The 26,396-nt window shown below is 31.5% G+C and overlaps 1 protein-coding gene across 1 annotated transcript; it reads left to right on the forward strand.

Annotated features, from left to right (window-relative positions):
• LOC124363611 (platelet-activating factor acetylhydrolase-like) lies at window positions 1–25,446 on the forward strand. Its single transcript, XM_046818866.1, is given in 11 exon segments — window positions 1–231; window positions 2,106–2,206; window positions 2,943–3,057; window positions 3,489–3,666; window positions 7,747–7,873; window positions 7,986–8,099; window positions 9,856–9,947; window positions 17,839–18,012; window positions 22,383–22,410; window positions 22,413–22,524; window positions 25,322–25,446. Coding segments are annotated over 11 exon segments (1,206 nt in total). The 5' UTR covers window positions 1–191.
• The last annotated feature ends 950 nt before the right edge of the window (window positions 25,447–26,396 follow it).

Genomic DNA, 26,396 nt, shown 5'->3' on the forward strand with positions numbered 1-26,396 from the left:
CTAATTTTGTATAAAAACAACAACATAACCTGTAATGTTGTTTTTGTTTACGCTTGTAGTGAATTGTGTAACAACCAATTAATTTGAATATTTCTTGTGAAAGTTCAAATTGTTTTTCTGGTAATTCTTTCCACAACACTTGATGGGATTGGTTATTCAGTGAACTACCTAAAGTATTGATTCTTAAAACCATGCTCCTATCTAAGAAGAAGAATCTTCCAATTCCAAATGGTAAATGTTATTTATTATGATATTCTTTGATAGTTTATTTTAGAAAATAAATTAACTTTCATAGCCATTTTATTATTTTAATAATGGTTCTGAAGATATTGGAGATACAAATCTATTCATGGATCAGTCATAATGTGTAAAATCATAATTGATGATAAATAAAAAATCTAGATAGCCTTTTTCATTAAACTCTCTTATATGTTCTATGTGTGAGCAGACAGAGCCATTTATATGTAATGCAAGTTAAAATAATAATAATCACAGTTGGTCATTAGAAAACATAATGAACTCTTTAACTCTCTAAATGACAATTGCCTAAATAATGTTAATGTGACACACACCCGTTTCTACATAAGTTATTTACTTAACATGTTTATCATGATTTATATATCACTGAATTCAGAGTAAGTTACTGATTTCAGTAAGTAGTGTTCTTTGCTTCTCTATATTGGCAACTGTGATATGTCAGTAACAATGAAAATCTAATATTTTTGAAAAGGCGCTGTTAGATTAGCTGTGTGGACATTTAAAGCAATTTATTTAAACTTAAAAGGAAATGATTACGTGAAATAAGTGTTTCTTTATCATCATATCATTGTTTAACTTGTTTTTTAGTCTGTAGCCGACATGTAGACTGTAGTGTTTTATCTGTGAATTTGTTAGGTAAGAAATATCATCTGTGATTAGTGGGCCTTCATAAATGTAGCCTATCTAGGCTAGTGCAGTAGGGTCATTCAATGTCAAAACAGCATACTTTAAAAACATTATGTTCCTAAGCAGAATTCAAATTAAATGGTAAAATTCAGTATGTAGGTTACCTTAATCTAGACTTAGAAATATAAGCAATTTTCAACTCAACATTTTAGTTGGCTCCAAAATATGACTTTATAAAGTTTTCAAAAATGCAAATTATTGAATTTGAGCATTATTTTAAAATTTAAATTGCAACTCTCCTGAACACAATACATAGTGGAAATTTGTGTAATTTTAATAGCCAATGCAGGCGAAAGTCCTCTGTTCGCTGTTTAACAATTATTGTTTATTACGTACTTTTTCCACTAAAATGTGCTTGGATGCTCTGTTACGTTTGGTACTGTATTGTTTTCGCAGTAGTAGCCTACAAAGAATATCAGCTGTTACTAATAAGATATTCACTTTCAGTTTTGTTTGTATTAAATGGTGGTTGGTCGCGTTTGTTACATACAATGGGTGATAACCTGTGTTCTTCAGATCTTGACATATTGTTATTAGAAAGTTGCAGTGACGGAGAATATGGTGGCAATGATGATTTGTTTCTCGATGAATTAGTTTGTGTTTGTCCACGAATATTAGTGTGTAATCCCGAGCTGTGCAAAGCCTTCGACAAACAAGCTGAATCTTCAGGCTAGGTTGGCATCCAGTCTGGTTCTGATCCAGATATCATACCACTGTCACTATAACACCAGCCAGGCATTAATTGTAATAGTTATTGCCTACCGCTGTAAACAACTCCAAACGCTGGGTGTCACACGCTAAGGTTTTTTGTCACCTGCAATGGGTTAATTAAGGTAAAATAATTTTAAAGAGTAAGATCACTTGATAGATTTTTGTTACAATGACTGCTTAATCACTCTGTAAATAATAAGATGACAACTATATTTTAGTCTACTATATTCTATAATTACAATGCAGATTTGCAAGTCTATGAAAATCGTCAAGTACTTAGACCTATTTTTTGTCTATCAGCTTTAATATCTACCTACTAATGTTAAAATAAATATTCTAGAATAAATTCTTGTTTTATAATCACACAATTATAATTTGTCTTGTAAAAATTGTAGTTAAGAATAATTATTATAATTAATAATTATTAAACAAAAATATGTATTTTTTAGGTCCATATTCTGCATCATATTTAGACTTGATGACAGAGTATTCTTCTGAAGGCATTTTTTTACGTCTACATTATCCTACATCATCGTCTTCGTCTTTATCAGTAAGTTTCATTCCACGCTAAACTTAATATAATAACAAATAAAAGTTTACTACTACAAGTAATTTAAATATATTTCAATCAAAATATACTGCTATTCGTTTGATCGTCATAAAAAATATTGATTTTGTCATAAAAAGTGTATTATTGGTGGCTGAGCGTTAGCGAATCATGTCAATTTCATTTCTGTCTGTCTGTCCGCACGATATCTCGAACAAACTGATTTATAGACTTTAGTTAGCATGAAGCTTCATAATTATATATGGGTAACACTGAGTTTGATGGAATAACTGTGACCAGCATATTTGAGTTTTTGTTATATTGTTCAGATCTGCTCTCATTAATTTTAGGTCTTATATTGTATAATTGATTCACATATAGTATATATATATATGTTAAGCTTCTTATTAAAAATGTAAACTTTTCATGCAAGTCTGATTAGGCAGTACAAATGTATAAATACATTTTTTAAAACTATCAAATATTCTCATTAAGTTACAATTAATTTTATGAAAATTAACTTTTTAAACTACTAAAACCATGCTATTATTCCTTGAGAATTAATTTAAATAATATTACGTAACATCATATTGGTTGATTTTGAGTGGTGTACTACAACTACACTTAAAGAAGTCAAAAATAAATATAAGTATACTTGATAGATGTGTACCAGAAAAAATTATCAATATTGTAACTATTTTATTTCTTATAAGTAACATATGTTATGATTGCTTTAAAGGAACAATCAAAGCAATGGCTGCCCTGGATTCCTCATGACAAATATATCAAGGGTTTAGCATTCGTAGTCGGGATGTGGACAATTATCATACGTCTTGTAATGTGGTGGTATGGAGGTAAGTTTTCTAAATTCATGTTTAACTTTAAATTAGTCTCACTACATACAAGTTTTGTTTCTCTTGAATCATTTGTTATTGTATTCTTCATAATCTATATAGAGTTTTCTCTTTGTAAGAAAATATTAATTTTGTTATAGTTAAATAATAGAATTGAATTTCAATGTTTTTATATAAATATTGCTTTGTATCCTATATATATATATAGGATATATATATATCCTATATATATATATCCGGCAAGTGAGAGATCCGGGTTCGAGTCCCGGCGGAGCAAGTACTTTTTGCGATTCAATGTTTATTGAAATAAATTATATATATATATATATATATATATATATATATATATATCTACTTAAGTCTTTGTATATTCAAATTATTTCTGGCATTCTATCTAATTGCAATATCTTTCTCATCCTTATTTGTTCCAGGCTATATGCACATACCAGCAATGTATGAAGCAAAACTTCTACCAAAATCACAACGCAAGAACAGAAAATTACCTGTAATAATTTTTTCCCACGGTTTTGGAGCAGCAAGATTTTTATGTTCAACTCTGCTCACAGAACTAGCATCTCAAGGATATGTTGTTGCTTCTCTTGAACACAGGTACACTTGGTTTTATGCATTTTTTTTACCAAAATTTTAACTTTATTTTGATACTAAAAATCTATTTTTTAATTTTTTAAATTATCGTTCCTAGAATGTTTACACTGATAGTGTTGACTCTCTACTCACTTTAGGTAGTTAGCTCAAGGAGGATCTCTATTATTTAAATGATTTTGTAGGAAATGTCCTGTCTTTGTTTTTTGAACAGGAAGCTAAGATAGGCTGACCTGTTACAAGGAAGTTGTATATGTATTTGTATGTAGCCAAGTTTTAAAATTGTATAAACTTTAAAGAAAATAAATACTCATATATTTATAATCCATATCAAAAATGCCTGCAATACTATATTGGCTCTACAGCAAATAGTCTAAGAATAAGAATGACAAAGTATTCTGTACTTAATTTTGATCATCTCACCGATCTCATCAGCACACTCATCAAATTTTTATAACCACAGTTTGAACATGTTTTTACATTGTCAGAATTATTATGTGTATTAATTTATGTATCTGTTGGTATTTTATGGGTTTAGTTTTGTTCAATTGTACCTAAAGAAGCATAATCCAAAATATTAGGCATGTTTTTGAAGTAAGTACCATTTTGATGTTAAAAAATCAACAAGTAAATTTTTCAAACTAAACTTTATTTACCTGAAAGAGCATTCTTTCTTCTACATAATTTCCATTATTATTAAGGCACTTGTCGTATCTTGGGACCAGCTTTTGTATGCCGTCGTCAAAGAACCTTGCCGCCAGACTGGACAGCCACTCTTGCACAGACTTTTTTACTTCTTGATCATTGGAATGACACTTCCCCGCCAAATGCGTCTTCAAGTGCAGAAACAAATGGTAGTCACTAGGCGCTAGATCGGGACTGTGTGGAGGATGGTCCAATTGTTCCCAGCTAAGTGAAGTGATAAGCTCTTGCGTTCGATTTGCTGAATGTGGACGAGCATTATCGTGGAGCAAAACGACGCCTGCACTCAGCATGCCACGCCTTTTGTTTTGAATTGCGCGGCGCAGTTTTTTTAAAGTTTCACAGTACACGGCTACATTAATCATTAATCATTTCACCACAAGGCAGAAAATTGACCAACAACACACCCTGTCTGTCCCAAAAGACAGTGCACATGATTTTCTGGGCAGAAATTGTTTGCTTGAATTTGACTTTTCTAGGGGATGTTGAATGCCACCATTCCATTGACTGTGGTTTTGATTCTGGTGTAACGTAGGCTACACACGTTTCATCGTCTGTAACAGTATGGTTTAAAAAATCATTGCCCTCGTTACTGTAACGCTCGAGAAAACTCAATGCACTGCCCAATCGTTTGGTTTTGTGCTCATCATTCAACATTTTCGATACCCACCGTGAACACAGTTTCCGATAATTTAAACGTTCGGACACAATTTCATAGAGAACACTTCTTGATACAGCAGGAAATTTTTCAGCTAAGGGCGAAATTGTGAACAGTCTCTTCCCTTTCACTTTACAGTCCACTTTTTGAATGAGATCATCGGTAATGACTGAAGGTCGCCCACTTCATTCCTCATCAAGAACATTTGTGTGGCCATCTTTGAAGGCCCTAACCCATTTTCGCACCATTCCTTCACTCATAATGTTTTCACCATAAACTTCACTGATTTGATGATGAATGTCAATTGCTTTTAAGCCTTTAGCACAGAGAAAATGAATCACAGCACGCACTTTACAGTCGGCTGGATTCTTGATAGTCAGCGGCATTTTAAAATCACATTTTAAGATTCGATCAAACGGCGTCGTAATGGCATCTGTGGCTTCCCAACTGATGTAGCAACTGCAGCGCTGCAGCGGCGTAATTTAAAAACGGTACTTACTTTAAAAACATGTCTCGTATATAGTACAGTACGTCAATATTAATATGTTAGCCTTTTTATACATATGTATATATAGTATGTTTTTACACTTTAATAATATACATCTTTTGGTGCAAAGTTGTTTGTAATACACAATTATATATGTATTAATAGCAACATTTGAATAATAATAATGGAAATCGTTTCAAAAAAGGGCTTACTAATATAGCAGTACTGAACTGCCACTTATAGGGTTAAATCCATCTTCAAAGCACTGCAGATAAGATTAGAATGAGGAAAAACGTAGTTCAGTTTTTAGCTGGTATGACTAGGGTAACAAGAGCAAAAGTACTACATATTTCAGCGTTGTTCTTGGCCTTTTTAACTCCAAAATATTGTGCTCCTGAAGTATTTAGTAATGCTTGTGTTAGACATTTTTATATTAAATTTAACCCTTTACTAGTAATACTAAAACGAATTCGGAAGCGCACTGTTTGCCACACACAGTAAACCCAATAGCCGTATAGGAAGCGCTCTGGAGCTAAACAGTTTTCACACAATAATGTTTTGTGATGAATAATCTCTCACCTGAATATGTATGCAATCTAGCAGAATAGATAAGGAACACTCTAAAGTAGTTTTTGTCATTCCTACTAGGATCGCATTTGCTTTATTGTTTATTTCTTTTAGACCCAATTTACTGCCATATGATGGTATTGAATCAGTTGTTCCAAATAATCAGCTGATTCTATTTCTGTTTGTATACTGGATACATGTTGTACTCACTTTTACATTATCGGCTAACCTGATTGTTTGTAAACGTTTTATTGTGTTTATCGTGAGTAAATAAATGTAGGTGTTTGTGTAATTACTGAGTGTGTAAAATGGCATAAGAAAGAGATGCAGACGAATTTTTGACTGATATGCTCCCCTGAGACTCACTGCCTGGCATTTCCCCGCTACCATCCTTATTACAGATATGAAGGACATGCCACATGTGCAGATGGACCAGCATCGGTGAGCAGTCGCGCCACGATAATACATGGATGTGCCACGATTGCGATGTTCCACTTTGTATGCACCACTGTTCCCTACCATCTAAAAATTCTGAGGAGTCTTGTGTACTGTAACTAACTTGTACCTAACACGTACCTTAGTATGTTTATGAGAAAATACTGAATATTTTATCTTATTCTCATATTTTGTAAATATAATAACTTTTGTGCAATATTAGATTAATTTATGTATAAATAAATACACACACACAAAACTTCAAAAATGTTTCATTGGATGTTTTTTTATAACACTTCTCCTGCAGTAAACCCACCTAAAAAACCAAAATCTAAAATTAAAAACTCACTTGTTAGGGCACTCACACTGAGAAAACACCCACCAGTCAAACGGTTAACAAGTGATAACAGTTCGCCATATTAACCTATATTTCTTCTTATAAGACTCTGTGTAGTGAAATCCTCTGGCTTCCAATACATTCATCTTACAGGATCTGTAACGAGAGAGGAATTTTTGGCATACCCAGAAACTATCCTTGCATTAGTGTTCTTTTTAATCTCAGAAAACTCCTAACCAGAAACAGCTTGTGAAAAATTCTAGGGAAGGTTTGAATAGTGGATCACATTGTGGGTACCTAACCCAACGATACCAGCAAGTGGTATAGATCGTCTCAGTAGAAGTGAACTATATTAAATAAATTTCACACTGACAGATAGTGTCGATTCTTGGAAAGCCAACTGAGGTAGATCTTCTAACAATGGTGGATCAAATTTTGTGGTACCTAACCCAATAATTGCAATAGGTGGTGTGGATACTCTCAGGAGGAGTGCTCTGTACTAAATCAATTTCCCACTGGCAGATAGTGTCAATAGAAAGGATTATCTTATTGCCAAGTTTAATGTTTTCTTAAATAGTTGCATATCGGTCCTCTTCCATTCTACAGGAAGGGCACCAAATAAGTGAGCTCGGATTTCTCTCATTTGCAGCAAGCCGGTGTACAGATTGCTTGCTTGTTGGTCTTTGTGATCTCAGTGCAGCAGCCTTAAATGGGCATAAGAGGTTGGTTTTGCCTGTGCAAAGAGAGATCAGTTATTTCACAAAAACATTAACAGAAATACAAGAGCTGTTGAAGTTTAAGTTATTGGTACAATTTTATTATACCTTGTTACTGGAAATGTGCATTTTTCTGTAACTTTTAGTTTTATTAAAGTTTGCGTTTCTGTTTGTTTTGTTGCAGAGACACATCATCTTGTGCCACCTACTACTATCAGAGCCCAGCACACAGGGATAGAGACGAACGCACATGGATACAACATGTCAGGCTGGAGCTGGGAGTTACACATTACACTCTCAGGAATAAACAGGTGAAACCTTATTCACTGAACTTAGAATATTAAGCACAGAATCTTTGAACTTGTTTGGATATCTGTGAATTATTAAGGTGTCTAATTTTGTATTGTTTTGTAACATTTTCAGTTGAAGTATAGGAGAGATGAGTGCATAAAAGCTCTCGATTTGTTGGCGGAAATCAACAACGGCAATGCTTCTAAGAATATTTTAAACACATCAGTAGATCTTTCAGATTTTGAGGTGAGTTTGGAATTAAGTTTTTAAATACTGAATCTAATTTTTCATTATTTTCACCAAGCTGGCAGAATAGAAGAAAAACAAATACAAAGAGTCAGCTCTTTACTGGAACCAAAATATGTAAACCTATTGTTTTTTTAATATGTTCACATACTGTACAGTAACAAGACAAAACACTGCAGCTTGAAAATGGTTTATGTAATAAATAAACAGTTCTGGCTACTTTTCATAGTCTCTAGCAACATTTATACATTTGTTCATCATTCTTCTAATTTGTGTGTGTGTGTTTGGCATGAAAGTCTTCAAGTTAATTTCCAGAAAAACTAATTGGTGAAAAAATTTTTTAGGACTTTTTTATATGTAACATAAAATATTTATGTTTATATTAAAATGTATATTTATATTATATATAAATAGCTTATATTTATTTTTTTAAACTACTTTGAGACTTGACATGAAATAACTTTTTTTCACATAACATACCTATTGTGGGAAGGTTTGATTCAATGCAAATGTGAATTTAACTACATTTCACCTTTTACTTAGTGCAGCATCTGAAATCTGAAGTCAGTGAAAAGAATTTAAAAACAAATTCTTTTATTCTTTTGATATCAGAGACACTTAGACTACAAAAGAAAGTGTTTTATAGATAAAGAGGTGTTCTCATTATCTCCTCAGGTACACAGTAGAGTGCACTATGATGTATTAGACATGATCCCATAGCACGGTGGAGCAACCAAGTTTTTGGCCCCTCGCTTTTGGCTAACTATTGTGGCTCTCATTCTCAACCTGTTCACGCCTTTCAGAAAAGTCTTTATACCAAATACACACAAGTTCTTGGAGGATTATTTTCCCAAAACTGGGCCTGTAATCACCGCAAATTTTTGGTTGGGCTCACTAATATCTTCTGCTTTGTATTCTTGGTGGAAGTGAGTAGGTTTTAATGGAAAAGACATTGTGCATACTTCCACATTAAATGTTATTTAAAAAACCGCTTTTGCCGGTTAAGGCATCATCAGTTTGATATTGTTTACAGAAAAAACATATGTGTAAAATAGAAAAAAAACATATGATAAAATAGAATAAAATTTAAAACTAACTGTAAAGACCAAAAACCGATAAATTATAAAAGAATTATGTACAAAAATATGGTTTGCAATTCATAATTTTGGAATGGATTTCTTTTTTCACTAATGGTATAAAAATATCACTGAAATTTACGGAAGGTTGGGAAATACAATTATCTTTTAAAACTGTCATACATGCACTTTCAATTTTATTTCTTTTAGTCCAGGAAGATTCTTTAAACACTACACTAGATGATTCAAAATTTATATGATGATTTTCCTTTACTTTTCCTTCACTCCTATCTTGGCAAAAACTTTATTATTGTCCGCTGCTTCACAGAGACTTCCTGTTCACTTATGTTCTGTTTTGATAGTAAAGGGATCCAAGAAATTTGTGGTCAGTTCATCCCTCTCCCTAACAGTACAAGTTTACTGGACTTCAATCAATTCTAGGTCAAAGATTTATTACAATTTCTTTTGATAACCAAACCTGTTTATATTAATTGATCCTTGCAAGATTATACAGTACATACCATTTAGGTGAACAGCATTTATTCTAGATTAAACAAACTGTATGCTGAGTATTGAATTTGACCACTTTCCAAGGATTTAAATACAACTATATTACATTTGATATACTTAAATCCATAACTAAAATGAGGATTATACTAACACAGGAGTTCTATTTATAGGGGCAGTTGGACCTGGATCAAGTGACAATAATGGGTCATTCCTTTGGTGGTGCCACAGCCTTGCTGACTCTCAGTTCAGACTACAGGTTTAAGTAAGTAAATAAATTCACTTTAATATGAAAAACTTGTAGTAATACTCTGAGTAATAAACTGCATTTATTAATTTTTTTTTATTTACTTATTAATTTTATATTAATTACTTCTGTGCAACAAATGTAATAACTCATTTTGTATCTATTATTATTTGCATTGTGTTTAATCTGAATTCCAATTTTTTTCTTTAATAATATTTTAAATTAAAATATATCTGTACATTTTTCTGTATTATTTATTATATTCAAAAATCAATAAAGAACATTTATATCTAAAGTCATTAAATTTGGTCAATACATTTAACTATAATGATACAATATACAGAAGATAAAATATATATTAATTTTTATCGGTATATTAACACGTTGACTGCAGTGAACTCACATTACCATTATTCTGTGTGTTCTAAAAGTCAGTACATGACATGTCTCAGTGAAGGTATTAACGACATATAATATAGCCACAGAGGTATCATTGTTTAACAGATTGACTGTGGCGGACATACATTATTAATACTGCATACTCTAAAGTCGGTACATGACTTGTCTCAGTGAAGGTATTAACGACATATAATATAGCCACAGAGGTATCATTGTTTAACAGATTGACTGTGGCGGACATACATTATTAATACTGCATACTCCTAAAGTCGGTACATGACATGTCTTCAGTGAAGGTATTAACGACATATAATATAGCCACAGAGGTATCATTGTTTAACAGATTGACTGTGGCGGACATACATTATTAATACTGCATACTCTAAAGTCGGTACATGACATGTCTCAGTGAAGGTATTAACGACATATAATATAGCCACAGAGGTATCATTGTTTAACAGATTGACTGTGGCGGACATACATTATTACTACTGCATACTCTAAAGTCGGTACATGACTTGTTGCAATGAAGGTGTTAACAACAAACTGATCATAATGTAACAGAAAAATATCAATTTTATACACCAATCAACTTATAAATAAAGATCATCTATACTCAAAATTTGGCCATATATTTGTGTGACTGGCGGAGTACAGATTGAATGAATCAACTCACATCAGTCATATCTACTATTGTGACAGCTGGTTAACTAATTTGATATAGTCCAAATTTGATCTATGAAAGATAAGTATTGTATTCATTGATTGTCGTACCAACTAAGAGCATTCATACCAAAAACATAATAAATGATCAAGATTTCTGGTGATAATATTGTGGTTGACAGAAGATAAATTATATACATAGATCTACATATCATTAAAAGAACATCAACATCCAAAATTATTTCAGTTGGTCAATCTTTGGTGATATTTTTTTATAATGAAAAGGGGATAAATTACATTCATATTCAAATTTCTAACAGTTGGCCCAACATGTTCATGTATAATCTTGGTTCTGACAGAATTTAATTATGTAAGTCAATTAATTGGCCTATCAACAAAGAATATTCATATCAAACTGGTTAATACTTTGGCCATAATCATATAATTGACATATAAATTATAAAGTTTACTATTTATTGAGGTATTAACGAAAAACCTTCGAAGCTTTTGGCAGTTAACATTTTTCTTCTTTTGTAATTTATAATTAATAAGCCCAAAAAGGTAATATACATAGAAAATTTTAAGAATTTATTTGTGAATGTTTTTCTAAAGCTACATAATGCAATTAATCACTTGACGGTATGTTTGTAATAGCATGTAATATTTACTTTAATGTGAATAAATAATTATTCGTTAATTATTAAATTAAAATATATTCAGGTATAAACTTGTTTACAAACTAATACTAGCTTTAAATTTTATACATTTAGATAAGTAGCCATTTCAATTAACATGAATGGAATGATGGCTTCTCGATTCTTTCTTGAATCCAAAAACTGGGTAGCTTTAAGAAGAGTAATCTTTTATTTCTTAGGAATGGAACTGGTCACATCTATCATAATCCTTAATGTGTATATTGACAAACGACTAGTTAAGAAAAATTTAGAAAGCAGACTAACTATCTCTGTATTTCATATGTGTGTTTGGTTGATTCTGTTTAATCCATCTATAACTCTTTTTGCTCTTGTGATAGTCAGTGGGTGGGAGTGATAATGAAAAAATATCCTCAACACCCTTAAAACAAGTGCATCAAGGAAATGCATCATAAGACAAGAAACCATGAAATTTCTCTCCCACAACATTTAAGTATAAAGATATATGTTACTCAATATAAGTTTTAGGGATATTGATATTAATATACCACCCGTCATCTTATCATAGAGTAAATCTTCCAATATTCGTTAACATTTTTAAGATGAATATCAGTTTTCTTAAGAGTAAAAAAGTTAATTGGCTCTCATATCAAAATTTAAATTAAGCTCATTGACAAGGGAACAGGTCATGGTTACTTTAATGTAATATCTACATCCAACGTAGCAGATTTGACTGTCTAATTTTTGGCCATGTAAAGACAGTTGCATAGAGTACTGACCTTTGGGGAAATCTTTGGAGAGATCATTAACTATGATAATACAGAGTGGCTCCAGCTCTTGATTGCAGATTTATGATTGATACCATAATATACTGTATCTTATTTGTAAAGATATGATTTCAGTAAGGAAAGTTCTTTTCCTTTAATGCCATTAATACAGTTTTTGTTGTTTTTTTTTTTTTTCAGAAATGTTTTTATAATTATTAGTGTCAACTGCCTTCTTTAAATCGAGTATAGTCTTGTAAAGCATTATCTTCAAGGACTTTAAGGATTCTGTTTGCAACCAACCAATAAATCAAATCTCTATTTACATTTGTCAAGAATTGTGTGAAATTTTTTATGTATAGAAAACAAGTTCTGTTACTGTAGTGTTCCCGTTTATAAGAAATTTTCAATCCACTCACCACTTGGATTTTATATAAATTCCTTCAAGGTGTACTCAGGTCTTGAAAAGCCTTTTCTTGCAGCTTTTTCAGTTACGTTTTGGATGTTGGATGTTAAATCTTCATCCTACGTAACTGTTCATTTGAACATTTTACAACAGTCCATGTTGAAAAAAATAAGGTGTTTGATTTTAATGAAATTAACAGCAATTCTACCTACCATACTAAAATTATAGTAGAACTATAATTAGTATTTCATTAACATACTCATATTTATAATTGATTATTGCATACAATTTTTTAATAATGCAGAAATATCCTCTATTGAAGAGTCATAATAAGCCAAAAAATCAGTGGCAGTTTATTAAGGAAAAATTCTATTCATTACTTTATTGGCCATGAACCGTCCTATCGACCATTTTAATTTTAGCTTTGAGTTAATAACAATTGTTTTGACTTAGACCTGCATGGAACAGATGCCACTCAATCCCATCAACTCTTTGTGAGTAATCAGTTCCTTTTTTTTCTATCCTTGTTAAATCGTTTGAGATGAAGAAGACCCTGCAATATTTAAAGAATGATTATTAAAATCATCACATTCTGTTAAGTTTAATCATAAATGTGGGGAAGCAGACAGTCCGTACTCAATTTGGTCTATTTACAAAAATTATTCTTGATGAAAATGATTGCAGTTGTTTAAAATATAAGACTGTTTTCTTGTCACAAGATAGATACTCAGATGCATCATATTATTGATCATCCTCTGACCAACACATTCTTGTTATAAAGTAAAGCCCTTGGCCAATATATTTAGCTATAGTAAATTATGGGACAAATGATGAAGTATACTGACCAGTATAAACTCACAACACGTATTTTGTCATTTATTTCATTGTATGTTGTGACAATTATTTGTATTCCGTACACTGCTTAGAGAAAAATTAAAACTGTCAATGTAACTGTTCATGGAACAACTTAAATGATGAGGTTTAATAATACGAGGGGTATTAGAAAAATAAGGTTCCCATGATTTTTTAAATAGTCAGCTCTATATTTCTACTTAGTGTTATACATCAATTTAAAACTTAAAAGTTAAGCTATTTTTTCACATAATCACCGTTTCTGTCCAAACACTTTTGTAGACGATGCTCCAACTTTTCTATCCCCATGTTGTAGAATTCTGCCGCCAATCCTTTGAGGAATCGAGTAACCTCTGAAATAAATACTCATAGCTTCATACAATCATTAGAATGTGAATCGTGGATAGGGATGTATATGTCGGAACCTGACTGTAAATATGATATTTTCTATGATTTATTAATGTTTTTACTTTAACTCTCATTTTCCTAGAAGTTGTGTAGAAAACAAGGGAAAAATAAACCATGGATAACTTATGATCTGAAATTAGATAAAACAAAAAATAATAGAATTTAGCCAGTTAATCAGAAATTCAAAAAATAAAATGTATGTCTTCAGAATTAAGGAAGATAAATAAGTCTTATAAGAAAAAAAAGGTTTACGAACATAAAAAGAATCATTTTAAATGAAAGGCTTAAAGTCTCTACTAATGTAAGTAAGACTATTTGGGAAATTATTAACAATGAAGTCAGTAATAAAGAACCAAAAATTAACAATATTAAGATTAAAGTAAATGGTGAAAACCATTGACAATCCTTTGAAAGTTTGCGAAAATTTTAATAACTATTTCAGCAATATTGTAGAAAAACAGAATTCTCCCAAAATTAAATTTTGATACATCTGACAAGCCCTGTTTTACTGAAAATAGCCATGTTATTAGTACAGAAAAATGTTTTCGATGTTAAGCCGATTGATGAGGAGGAAGTAGAAAAAATAATTAACAATCTAAAAAACAAAAAAAGCAGTGGTTTCGATGAAAATATTCGATGAGTCTAATTAAGAAGGCAAAAAAAACCATTAATTAAACCAATTACTCATCTTATCAATTCATCTTTTATTTTAGGTAAATTTTTCCATCAAAATTAAAAATGTCTAAAGTTATACCTTTTTACAAAAAAGGAGACAGAAGGAATGTTGAAAATTACAGGCCAGTATCACTCTTACCTTCCATTTCCAAAATATTTGAGAAGAGCTATGTGTAATCAACTTGTAGATTATTTGGAAACAAATAATTTAATTCATAATTGTCAACATGGTTTCCGTAAAGGGAGATCAGTGACGACAGCAGCCACTTTCCTTTATTGAATCAGTAATAGATGCTTTGGATTGTAATAAAAAAACTGTTGGACTTTTGATAGATCTTAGCAAAGCTTTTTTGATTCTATTTCTCACTCCAATTTACTAGAAAAAATTATACAAAATAGGCATTAAAGGCAAATCTTATGACTGGATTAAATCCTACCTTGAAAACCGTAAACAGTTTTGTTGAAATTAACCTATCTTGATGGTAAAAATATCGTAAATCAATTACAAATCTAATGCAAAACTCATAAAACATGGCGTCCCTCAGGGATCAATTTTAGGACCAATACTATTTGTTTGCTATTTAACAGATTTTCCAGAACTCTGTTGTTCAAGTGGCATTGCTTATATGCAGATGACACAAGTATTAATATAAATGAACCTTCCTGGAATGATATAGAAATTAAATTGCATAAAATATTAACAGACCTTTCACAGTACTTTAACCAAAAATAACTTATTGCTTAGTCTTGAAAAGACTAATCTCATCTCCTTTCAAAAAAGAAACATTAAAAATAAATCTGATCCAAAAATCTGTACAGGTGATTTTGAAATTAATCAAGTAAATGAAACAAACTTTCTAGGTTTGAAACTGGACCATAGTCTCAGCTGGGACGCAACATGGTCCAGAGGTTATGTCAAAAATATCATCTGGTGTTTATGCATTGAGCAAATTAAGACACCTATGTGATCATACACTGAAAATCATATATTTTTCTTACATTCATTCAATTATCAGTTTTGGAATCTCCTTATATGGTGCAACTAGCCAAAAAAATCTTGATTCTATTCTAAAAATGCAAAAAAAGTCTATTAGAATTATTCAGAACCTGAAACCAAAAACCTCAGTTAAAGAACACTTTTCAAAAATTAAAACATTCTTACAGTTTTATGGCCTTTATTGTTTACGAAGTAATTGTATTTTTATAAAACAAAGATATCATGATCAAATATTTAATAGTGATTTTCACATGTATAACACCAGACAAAGTAAAGATTTTGCCATTCCCACTCATCATTCGGCATTTTTTTGCAAGAAACCTCAGTATGCAGGAATTAAATTTTTTAACAAAAATTCCACAACATATTAAGGCTGAACCATCATTCAATAAGTTTAAAAAAATACTTAAGGATTACCTAACAATCAAAGTATTATACTCTTTTAAGGAATTATAAATGCAATAAAGTAAAAATTAGCCTAATTTTAAGAAATGTTGAATACTTTTAAGTTAATGACACTATTCAATGTATTGACTGTAATACCTATGAATAAAGAATTATCTGAATCTGAATCTGAATCTTCCTTGACTTCATCATCGGTACTGAAGCGTTGGCCACCCAAGTGTTCCTTTAATTTTGGGAATAAGTGATAATCACTTGGGGCTAGGTCTGGGCTGTAGGGGGGATGGGGCACAATAGTCTAGCCAAAATTTGTCAGCAGTTCTTGAGTTTGACGTGAGACATGAGGTCGAGTGTTGTCATGAATCACCGCTCACACACTTTGTGATAGCCTAATTTTTCGGTTAAAATCTTATGAATTGTGGTGCTGGAAATCTCAGGAATAAGCAAAGCAAGTTCGTGAATGGTGATTCTCCGATCTTCAAACAATAATCTCTCAACTTTTTCAACAACTCCATCTGAAACTGAAGTCCGACCAATTCAGTTTTCTTCGTGAATTTCCATGCGCCCTTCATTGAATTCTCTACACCATTTCCGAATGTGTTGAACAGATATGCAGTTTTCCCCATAAACTTCGATTAACTGACGATGAATTTCAATAGATGAAATCTGTTTTGCATTTAAAAAACGTATCACAGCACGAATTTCGCATCTGGCGGTAACAACGATAGGGAGCTCCATCTTCGAAGGCAGCTATGCCGTCACTGTTGGACGTAGAGAGGCGCGAGTGGTATGGATAGAGAGAGAGGGACAGCTGATGAGTAAGACAGTGTTGCTAGATTTCTCCCAAAATAACGCATTCTGTCTCGGCAGCATAGGGAACCTTATTTTTCTAATACCCCTCGTAATTACAAACTACTTAGTATGTAATAATTTTAACAAAGATTTCTACCCATTTATGGACAGGGTAGGAGTAGGCCACACCAGCTTCAATTTTTATTACTTACAGATCCTCAGCAAACAAAAGAAAAGTGTCACCTACTGAGTGATAGGCTTCAATGACACTGAGTCTATTGTCAGACATAGAACATCCTAAAAGTCATTTTTGTCTATGTAGGAATGAAGTTTAATGCAAACTTTCAAGTCTACAGATAAAATACTTCCTGAGATATCTTGCGACAGATACACGTATTTCTCAGTAAATTGGGTTTCAAATCAGTGCCTAAATAAAAAAAGTCTACACACCAAGTCACTGTAAAACGATTTTGGATGTGTTGGAATAATTAGGGAACATATTTTAATATGTAAAAATATCTTATGAGCATACTGAGTTTTTGTTTAAAAATTAATTTATTCTGCTATTTTCTCATTACCATCATGGTTAACTATAAGGTCAATGTAAAAATATTCGCTAATGCTCAGTCTAATCCCTTGAAGTGACAGGAACCATAGTCGAACTCAGAATTCCTCATGTAGAAATGAAGCTTCATACAAAATTTCAAGAGAATAGACAGATAGAAATGAAATTTCTCAGCCCCACAAGTAATAGGCTTCGCTAATGTTCCAAGGCCATCTCAACCTATAACACACTCTACACATCTGATTCTTTCTTGGATCTTCAATACTGTGAACTAGTTGTTTTTAAAATTACTCTTATATGCATTATAATTATCCAAATCAACAAATTGTACAGGCAAGGTGTGATTCTGGATGGCTGGATGTTCCCCTTGAAGGAAGAAAAGCTAGAAGTGGCACAACCTCTCTTGTTCATCAACACTCCCACCTTCCACATCACCAGCAACTTAACTGTCATGGAGAGGTTTATCTCCAGCCCTCCAGGCTCCCATCGTCAACTCTTCATCATCAAGTAAGCCATCATAGTCAGGACCTCTTGTTTTTCTAAGGATGCTCTAACCAAAATATGCTAGATATCTGATTCAAAGGACACTGTTTTTATCCTCTGATGTCTATGGTAGCTATGTGGGTAATGTATCTGTTTAAATCCTGGCTTGGAGTATGTTATTTCAAACACCGACAGATAATAATTTGAACCAATCTGATTCTTTTGTTTCAGAACAGGATGACTTGACAGAATGACTATCAGTATTTTTAATAAAGTCATTATGTAATCAATACTTTTTTTAGTTAAAATTTTAAAACATACTTGTGCTGTTTGCTGCAAGTATTTCATGTATGTATTTTTATAAATTTGTTATACCATTACTAACTTTGTTTATGATAAGTAGGTTATTCATCAATATTTGTCCATCTTTTCTTAGTAATAATACTGATTACAGTAAATATGCAATCTTTGTACCAATTCACTGAATAATTTTTTACACACATTGCTATAAAACTATATACTACTCTAAACTAATATAAAATTAATTTTCACAATTATAAATGTATTCTTCCGTTTTTAGAATTTTTGTACACATTTCACAATATCATAAATGTTTTATAAAGTTATAAGATGTTCTAAAAAACCAATGCAAAAAATACAAAATGAAAAAATTATCCTTGTGCGATACATTTGTAATATAATTTGTAGATTCATATATTTAATTTTTATGATTTAACTGGATATAATAGAACTTATAATCAACTTAAATATTCTTATTATTAGTATTCTTTCACTTAGGGAAAAGCTTCTTAGCCTAATTAAGGGCACGAAGATAGGCTTACCCCTCTAACATCAAAGGGGCACACAATAAGCTCAGGTTGACGTGTGAGGATCTATGAATCCACCCCAATATCCCAAAGGAAAAAAAAAAAAAAAAAAAGAAAGAAAAAAAATTCTTTCACTCAGTATACCAGATACAAAGCTATATGGGAGTCAGTTTGTAAGTTTTAAGATACTAGCAGACAGTGCGTACTACAATAATCATATATATATAGTTATCTGATTGTAAGAGAGCCAGTCAGTACCTGACAGTATTTGAACTTATCAGTGTATGTGTGTTGTCTGTTTGGAAACATCAACTTTATGAAGTCACAAAATTGTTGAGATAGAATTTTTGAGCTATGATTTAATATCTCAAAATTGCCTTTGGTTCTAAAGCAGAATCTTGTGCTTCTGCTTTTAGATGGTATTCAAAATTTTGATTTTTGAAAGATGACGAATGTTCAGGAAGGCCTCATTCTGCTGCCAATAAAACATTGATCAGATGCGTGATTTTATAATCCAAGAGGACAGACACTCCACTTATTTAATGATTGAAGCTTCCCTAGGGAGTAGATCCACAGCAATTTGAGTAACATTGCATGACCTATTAATTGTCAGAAAACTTTTTGTAAATGGGTGTATCTCAAGATTTGACAGATGAACAAAGAAAAAACGCTGAGCGTGTGAGAATCACCCAGCAGACACTCCAACTGCTAAATCTTATTACTGTTACCATTAATAGTACCGTTACTGGTGATGAGGCGCACATACCATTTTACGAGTTCAAGTAGAGAATCACTTATGGCTGTTTGAAGATGAACCATCCCCACAATTGTCAAAAGATATGATCTGTGAAGATAGTTATGTACGCTATTTTCTTCTGGAGTACGTGAAGGCTATTAAGATGGAGGAACAGAGGACACAGCAAGTTGGTACACTGAACAGTTCTTACAGAAGTTCTTTAGAACATTAACATTGTACATTAAGGGTTTAATTTGGCACCACAGCAATGCTTCTTCTCACAAGGTCTCAAAATGCCGAAAATACATCAGAACGATGGAGGCCTTATTCACCTGATCTCACTATGTGCGACTTCTGGATGGTCTTCAATGTGTTAAACACAAAAATCGATGTGATGATGAGATTTGTAAATATTTTGGTCTCCATTTCAAAAATTGAAAAGTTGGGCGCTTTCAATGAGTGTAAATCCAACTTTGAAAGTTCATTGACACTGGAGGAGATTACTTTGAGGAGATCTGTCTTGGTGTCTAAAGTTGCAGTACAGCAAACAAATTTTGTTAATTGAAAGAGCCTGTTAAATGTAATCAACTGTTCTATGTAAACATTCTATTATGACATCACAACCATATTTTTAATTTAACTACAAATTTCATTTTTTACATTTATAGAAACTCTTGTATCTTTTTAAATTATCCATAGCTAATAATGAGGTTCAAACAAAGATTAACTTGATAGTTTGAGTGATGGCTCTAAAATACGTGGTCATGCATAGCCATTTTGGGTGTTACTTTTTTCAATCATTGTTCACAAACCAGTTAAGGTATAAAAAGATACATTGCTGAAATCTCTGTGTCTTTTCTTTATTGTGACACAGATTTTTTTATTGCATTATGTATACTTGATAATTTTACATAGTATTTGGAAAACATTTGAAATCAACAAAGTTCTATACAAATAAAACACACTATTTTGTCTTTACAATATTTTTGAATGTATACACACAAAACAGTAAGTTATAAGTACAATTTTATATATATACGTTGGAAATTTGTTTATGAATCCATGAGGGACAAAAATCAACTAACAATACAAGGCATCACCTCTTGCTTTGTAAACAAGCTGATGTAATACAGCACATGTTGTAGTTAAGAATTGCTAACAACTCAATAGATGTCAAATTACACAATAAACGATTACAACGTAAAATTAGTGATTATTATTAAAAACATTTATTCTGTAAACTTGAATGTTATGTAATTCTTCATGAAGTTTTGGCATTCCGTAAAATTATTCGATCCGCACTCAAAGTGTTAAATTGTATATTTATTTAAAATAGCTTGAATGAAGATTCTTGGAGTAATTGGAAAATAGTTAATTTAATATGCTCGACATGTACAACAAAATAAGTAACAATGTAAATTTGTATTTGTACGAGGCCTTTGAAATCAATGATATAGTTAATTTAACCATACCAAACTGGCAACACCACAAGTTACATTGGCAACTTGTGTGATTTATACTAGTTATATTTTATTAGATTTAAGACTTACAAAAATTACTTAAGTAAGCTAAATTTATGAGGAAAACAGAATATTTGGTATGTCTGTTATTTTAATAAGACTGCTTAACTATAGCGGGTAGGCCTATAGATGCAGTTTTTATTTTGTTTCATTGGTGTACAGGTGTAAGGATCAGTATAAAAACACATATCTTAGAAGTCAAATGAGGAAGATATATTGAAATAAAACTTTACAAACTCTGGGGCCTGAATGGAAGCAAAAGTCATTTGAGACTAATAACACTAAATTAACAGGTGTATAAGCTTTATGAAATGGCTATTTTATTTTATTTTTAGACATATTAAATGTGATGTATTTGTATGATGTTTTTTAGTTTGATCACAGGATCTATTATTGACTTTCTAGCTTGAATGCCCAATTTAAATAAAACAAGAATCAAGAATCTTTATTTCCAAAGTACATTACAATCATTTGTTAACACAAAAATATATCACAACAGTAGATAAAAGTACAATGGATAAGCACCTCTGAGGTAATAGCTCAGTTGAGGTTGCCATCACTAATTAATTGAAGGCAGATGGGCCTGGCAACTCCTCTTTCAGAGTAAAATATACACAATTAGAATAATGAATAAACCATACCAATATTTAAAACAAAGCACACACATTACATTACCACAGTAAATAAAAAATAAATTAAATAACTACATAAATTCGTATATATATATATATATATGGGTGATTTTTTTTTAAGTGATCCAATAGCTAACTTTTTAATTACACAACTTAGCACCACACTTTAAATTTGGAACTTTCTCAATTTTAAGTTTCACTCAGAAATACACTTTCAAATTTTTTGAAGAAGGCTGCCATTTTCCAATATGGCGGCCAACTTTAAAATCTTTTATGGAACACCCTGTATTTTATGTTGTTTTTAGATTCTAGTCTACAAAATAAGACATTTTTGCTTTTGAGAGTTTTTCAATATCTGTAATGGTTCAGGAGCTACGTGGACTGGAAGTTTTCATCATCAGTCCGAAAAAATCGAAAACTTTGTCATATATATGTATATATATATATATATATATATATATATATATATATATATATATATGATATATATCACACATATATATATATATATATATATATATATATATATATAAAATAATATAATATAAGATATAAAAGATATCATAAATATAAGTTTTCAGTAAATAAGCTCCTTAATACAGTTTAAGCTGAATAATCAATCAGAAATGTTTGTCGATGTTTTTAATAATATATCTAAACTATGTACTTTTGTTTTCAGAACTTCCAATCACGAAACACAAACCGACACACACCGTTCGTGGTTGGTTATTGGCTAGACTTATTTAAGCCGAAAATAGACCCAAAGCTCGGCAGTTCCATCAACAACTCTCTCATCATCACATTTTTAAAGTCTTACACAGGTAACTCATTAAGTAAACTTAACTAATTCTGCACTGAAAGGACATTTATGATTTTATTATTTAAGATATTGCAGATACATAAAACCAAGCCTAGCACTGATCAGTGTTGAAATGTGGCACTTGGGGCGTTGGAATGCAAGTTGGATGAAAGCATGTCTGTTAATAAGAGTACAAATGTGTTTGTAAATTAATTATGACAAGATAAGATTGAACTTTTCTTGTAATTTTATATAAATTTTATTTTGTTTACTTATTTATCACAAAAATTTTTGTTAATGTTTTTTAGATTAAGTGGTAGAGAGCACTTTACATCCTTACTTCACCTCTCAATAAAATCTTTTTTTATTCATTTCATACACTGGGAAAGTTTTACTAACCCTTTTAAAGCCAAACCAGTTGCCTTTTATTTCTTATGGTAAAATTATGATTATTATGTGATTTATTTCGTTGTTTGTAGTAGAACCTATTAGTAAAAACATATTTTATATGTTATCTTACAAATAGCGTACATCTAAAATAAACCTTTTAACAATGTTTAGAAATTGTTTTATTTTTCAACTTTACAATATAACGATTACACATGATGCAGCTTTGGTGGGAAGGGTTGGTGCAATGCAAATGTTGAGTTTAACTCCAGTTCATCTTCCTCTTGCATGCAGCATATTAAATCTGATGCTGTCATAGACCTGACTCCTGAAACCTGGAGTCTTGTTTGTCTGAGGGATCCCAAAATAGTTGGTGACGAAGAACAAAGAAGCTCAAAACGAACTCTTTACATCATTGACATCAGAGACACCTAGACTACAAAATATAATGTAATCTAGGTGAAGAGGTATTCTCATTGTCTCATCATATGCACAACTGAGTGCATTACAATGTTAACTGACACAATCTCAAACCGGAGCAACCGAGTCTTCTACGCATAACGGTGTAGACGCTTACATGTAATGAATAAATCACACAAATATATGTTGTGTTTTATATATAGATATCACATAACACAATTTCTGTGAAGTAAAGCTGCAACATGATTTTTGGGTCAAATTGATTGCATTAAATATGAGCAAGGATATTTTAACCCTTTAACCCCTGTAAGTCCAGGCACGCAGTGCAATCAAAGTGTTTAGTGATATTATCCAGGACTGGGTATTTTTTTCCTGTTTTTATTAGTTCTTTAATCTTTAAATATGCCATGTAAAGTTTATCATTTAAAGCAAACTGTTATCAAGTATGTGAATGAACATCTTAAAGCTCAATTAATATTTGATAATATAACATTTTATTTATGAAACCCTGGAGAGGAGGATATATCAAGAAAATATAAAAACCATTTTCTAGTAAGTTTTTCGTATTACATTTTTTCTAGAGATAAAAACTACAATTTTTATCGATTGAAAAATGAAAAAAAGGATCAAATGTTATTTTGTATATACTATATAAAAACCCACTAGTGTTCCTTTCAGTATTTTCTTAAGAATATGAAATTCCTTTAAGCACGGTATCACACACAAGATAATGCCACAGTCCTTGCACATATAACATTATTCTTGCTTGGCTCATCTGTCACGTGTTTGCACAAGTGACACTGCTGTGTTTAATACTCTTTATCTGTCGAGTGAACACACGTAGGGAAATAACTTTGAATCAGCTTCACTTCCCTTTCTTATGCTGAATCAGCATAGCTGTATATTTTTAAAACGTACAACTTCGAATTATAATTCAGAAAGTAATAGTTTTACTCATAATTAATGCATGAGCACTGAGGACTGCCATATCCAGAATATGAAGCAACAGGTTTTTGTATCACTCATGTGTACGCCCCATGCTAACTACATAGGTGAGCACCATGTCCGTTCTGTTAACTGTGTCCATGTTTTTATTGTATTCATGAATACACTTGGAATTTGCACCTTATTAGATAGCACTACTAACTAGACCACAATATCATATACATTTCCAATCAAATAAAACACTGATTAACACAATATAACAGCTGTTACCATTAAACAGCACAGCTGATAACATAAAAACGATTTATCTAATCTGTGGTGGTTAAATGGAATGGATTCTTGCAAAAGATGAGTCTTTGTATATTAACTCTTTGTGGACAACAGGGCAGTATATCACCAAAGGCAGTATGTACAGAATATACTGCCTCAACAAAATATCCACTCATGTCAAAAGAAACCACCGGGCGAACAACGTCCAATTGTTTTTTGTTACAAATAACCAGATGTTCATTAGAATTCATTTTCCATGGACTTGAAATCTGTCTTTGAGTTTGTTATGGTCACTCTTATTTGCTTCTGTTTCATGACCAGCCTGTCTACTGCTGTGTAGAAGAGCTGAGACTTACAGTTGTTTGTATAGTACAGAAATAAACAAGTCTTGTGAGTTTGTTCTGGTCACTGTTCTTGTAATATACATCATACAGTGTGCACTAACATTGCACACTCATTTTATCCATCTTTAGAAAACGATAAAGTGCCCATACAAGAGTGAAAATGATTTGCTAATACGTCTTGTTAGGTTATATAACCGTTATAAAAGGCCTTGACGTTTAGGCTTTGTAATGGGTTAACCTCATGAAATCAGACAATTAAAAAAAAATTCAAGAGAACATCAAAAACTTCCTTCAGATAAATTTTTTATAAGTGGACTGACAATTTCAACATCAAATGGATATATTTTTTTAATATTCACTTGATGAATAACATGCTTATATAATAATTTTATTTGTTATATTACATTTAATATTTGTGCTGAATCAATCATAATACATTACCTCTTCTTTCAGATTTGCCAGATAACATATCCAAGGAACTTCAAGTGTTGGATGAAAATCGGGAACTGATAATTGAAGGCAAGCTGCCATCTTCGGTCCCTCGTGCTCGTAAACGGTTCATCACATTGTTTGCATAACAGGACAAGTGTGAACTACACAATCTTCTAGAGTTCAAACACATCAGGGGATGACTATAACTCCAGACTTATTTTATTACTAAGTTTGGAAATAGTTTTTGAATGAAGTCAGGGAAAGTTTTTTTATGAAGAAATATTACATTTATAGATTTATTTTAGATCTGGCCAACTATGCAGGTCCGAGGGTTTTTTAATAAACATCAATTACAAAGTGTATTTTTATGTTTTGGTACATATGTACTTTAAAAAGTAACTGTGATATTTTAACATAGTTTCCTGCACTAACGTTTACCAAATAATATTTTATTGTATATGTTGTTAAAATTCTGAGGTTTGTAGACTAAACATCCTCTAGTAGTAGTAGATGAGACAGTTAGTTGTAACTAAGGAAAAGAAATATAATACAATATTGCATTCCATAAGTTTAGTCATTGCTATATTATTAATTATTTGGTGGGTACTAATATATTTTACTTTCTAAAACTACCATATTGGTTTAAGGACTTTATTTAGAAATGGAGTGATTTCAATTTCAATTCAACAATTTTTCTCGATTCTGAATTGAATTTAATTTTTGTTATTAGTTAATATTGAAAGGTATATTTCAATAATGTTTGATACTAATTTTGAAATATTTTACATTATAGATTATAATACTCTGCTGTTTCTAATGTACCTCTACATGTTCCCTAAACACAATATCACTTATGATCTTGCCTTCAGGTTATGAATTACTAAGTTTAGTGTCATAACGAACCTTAAGTAAATTTTCGATTTTCCAACCAAACCATCATTTGGGTAAAAATCAAAACCGGAAACTATACAATGTTGTTGTTATGGGAATCTATTACGATTAGTCATTCCATGACAATGAGTTGAGTCTTCGTTGAGAAGCTGCCTCAGATTCATTTTGGTGTTGTGATAATTTTTTGTCATATAGCACCATCCTG

This window comes from Homalodisca vitripennis, chromosome 5 (genome assembly GCF_021130785.1).
Source record: "Homalodisca vitripennis isolate AUS2020 chromosome 5, UT_GWSS_2.1, whole genome shotgun sequence".
Classification (NCBI taxonomy): domain Eukaryota; kingdom Metazoa; phylum Arthropoda; class Insecta; order Hemiptera; family Cicadellidae; genus Homalodisca; species Homalodisca vitripennis.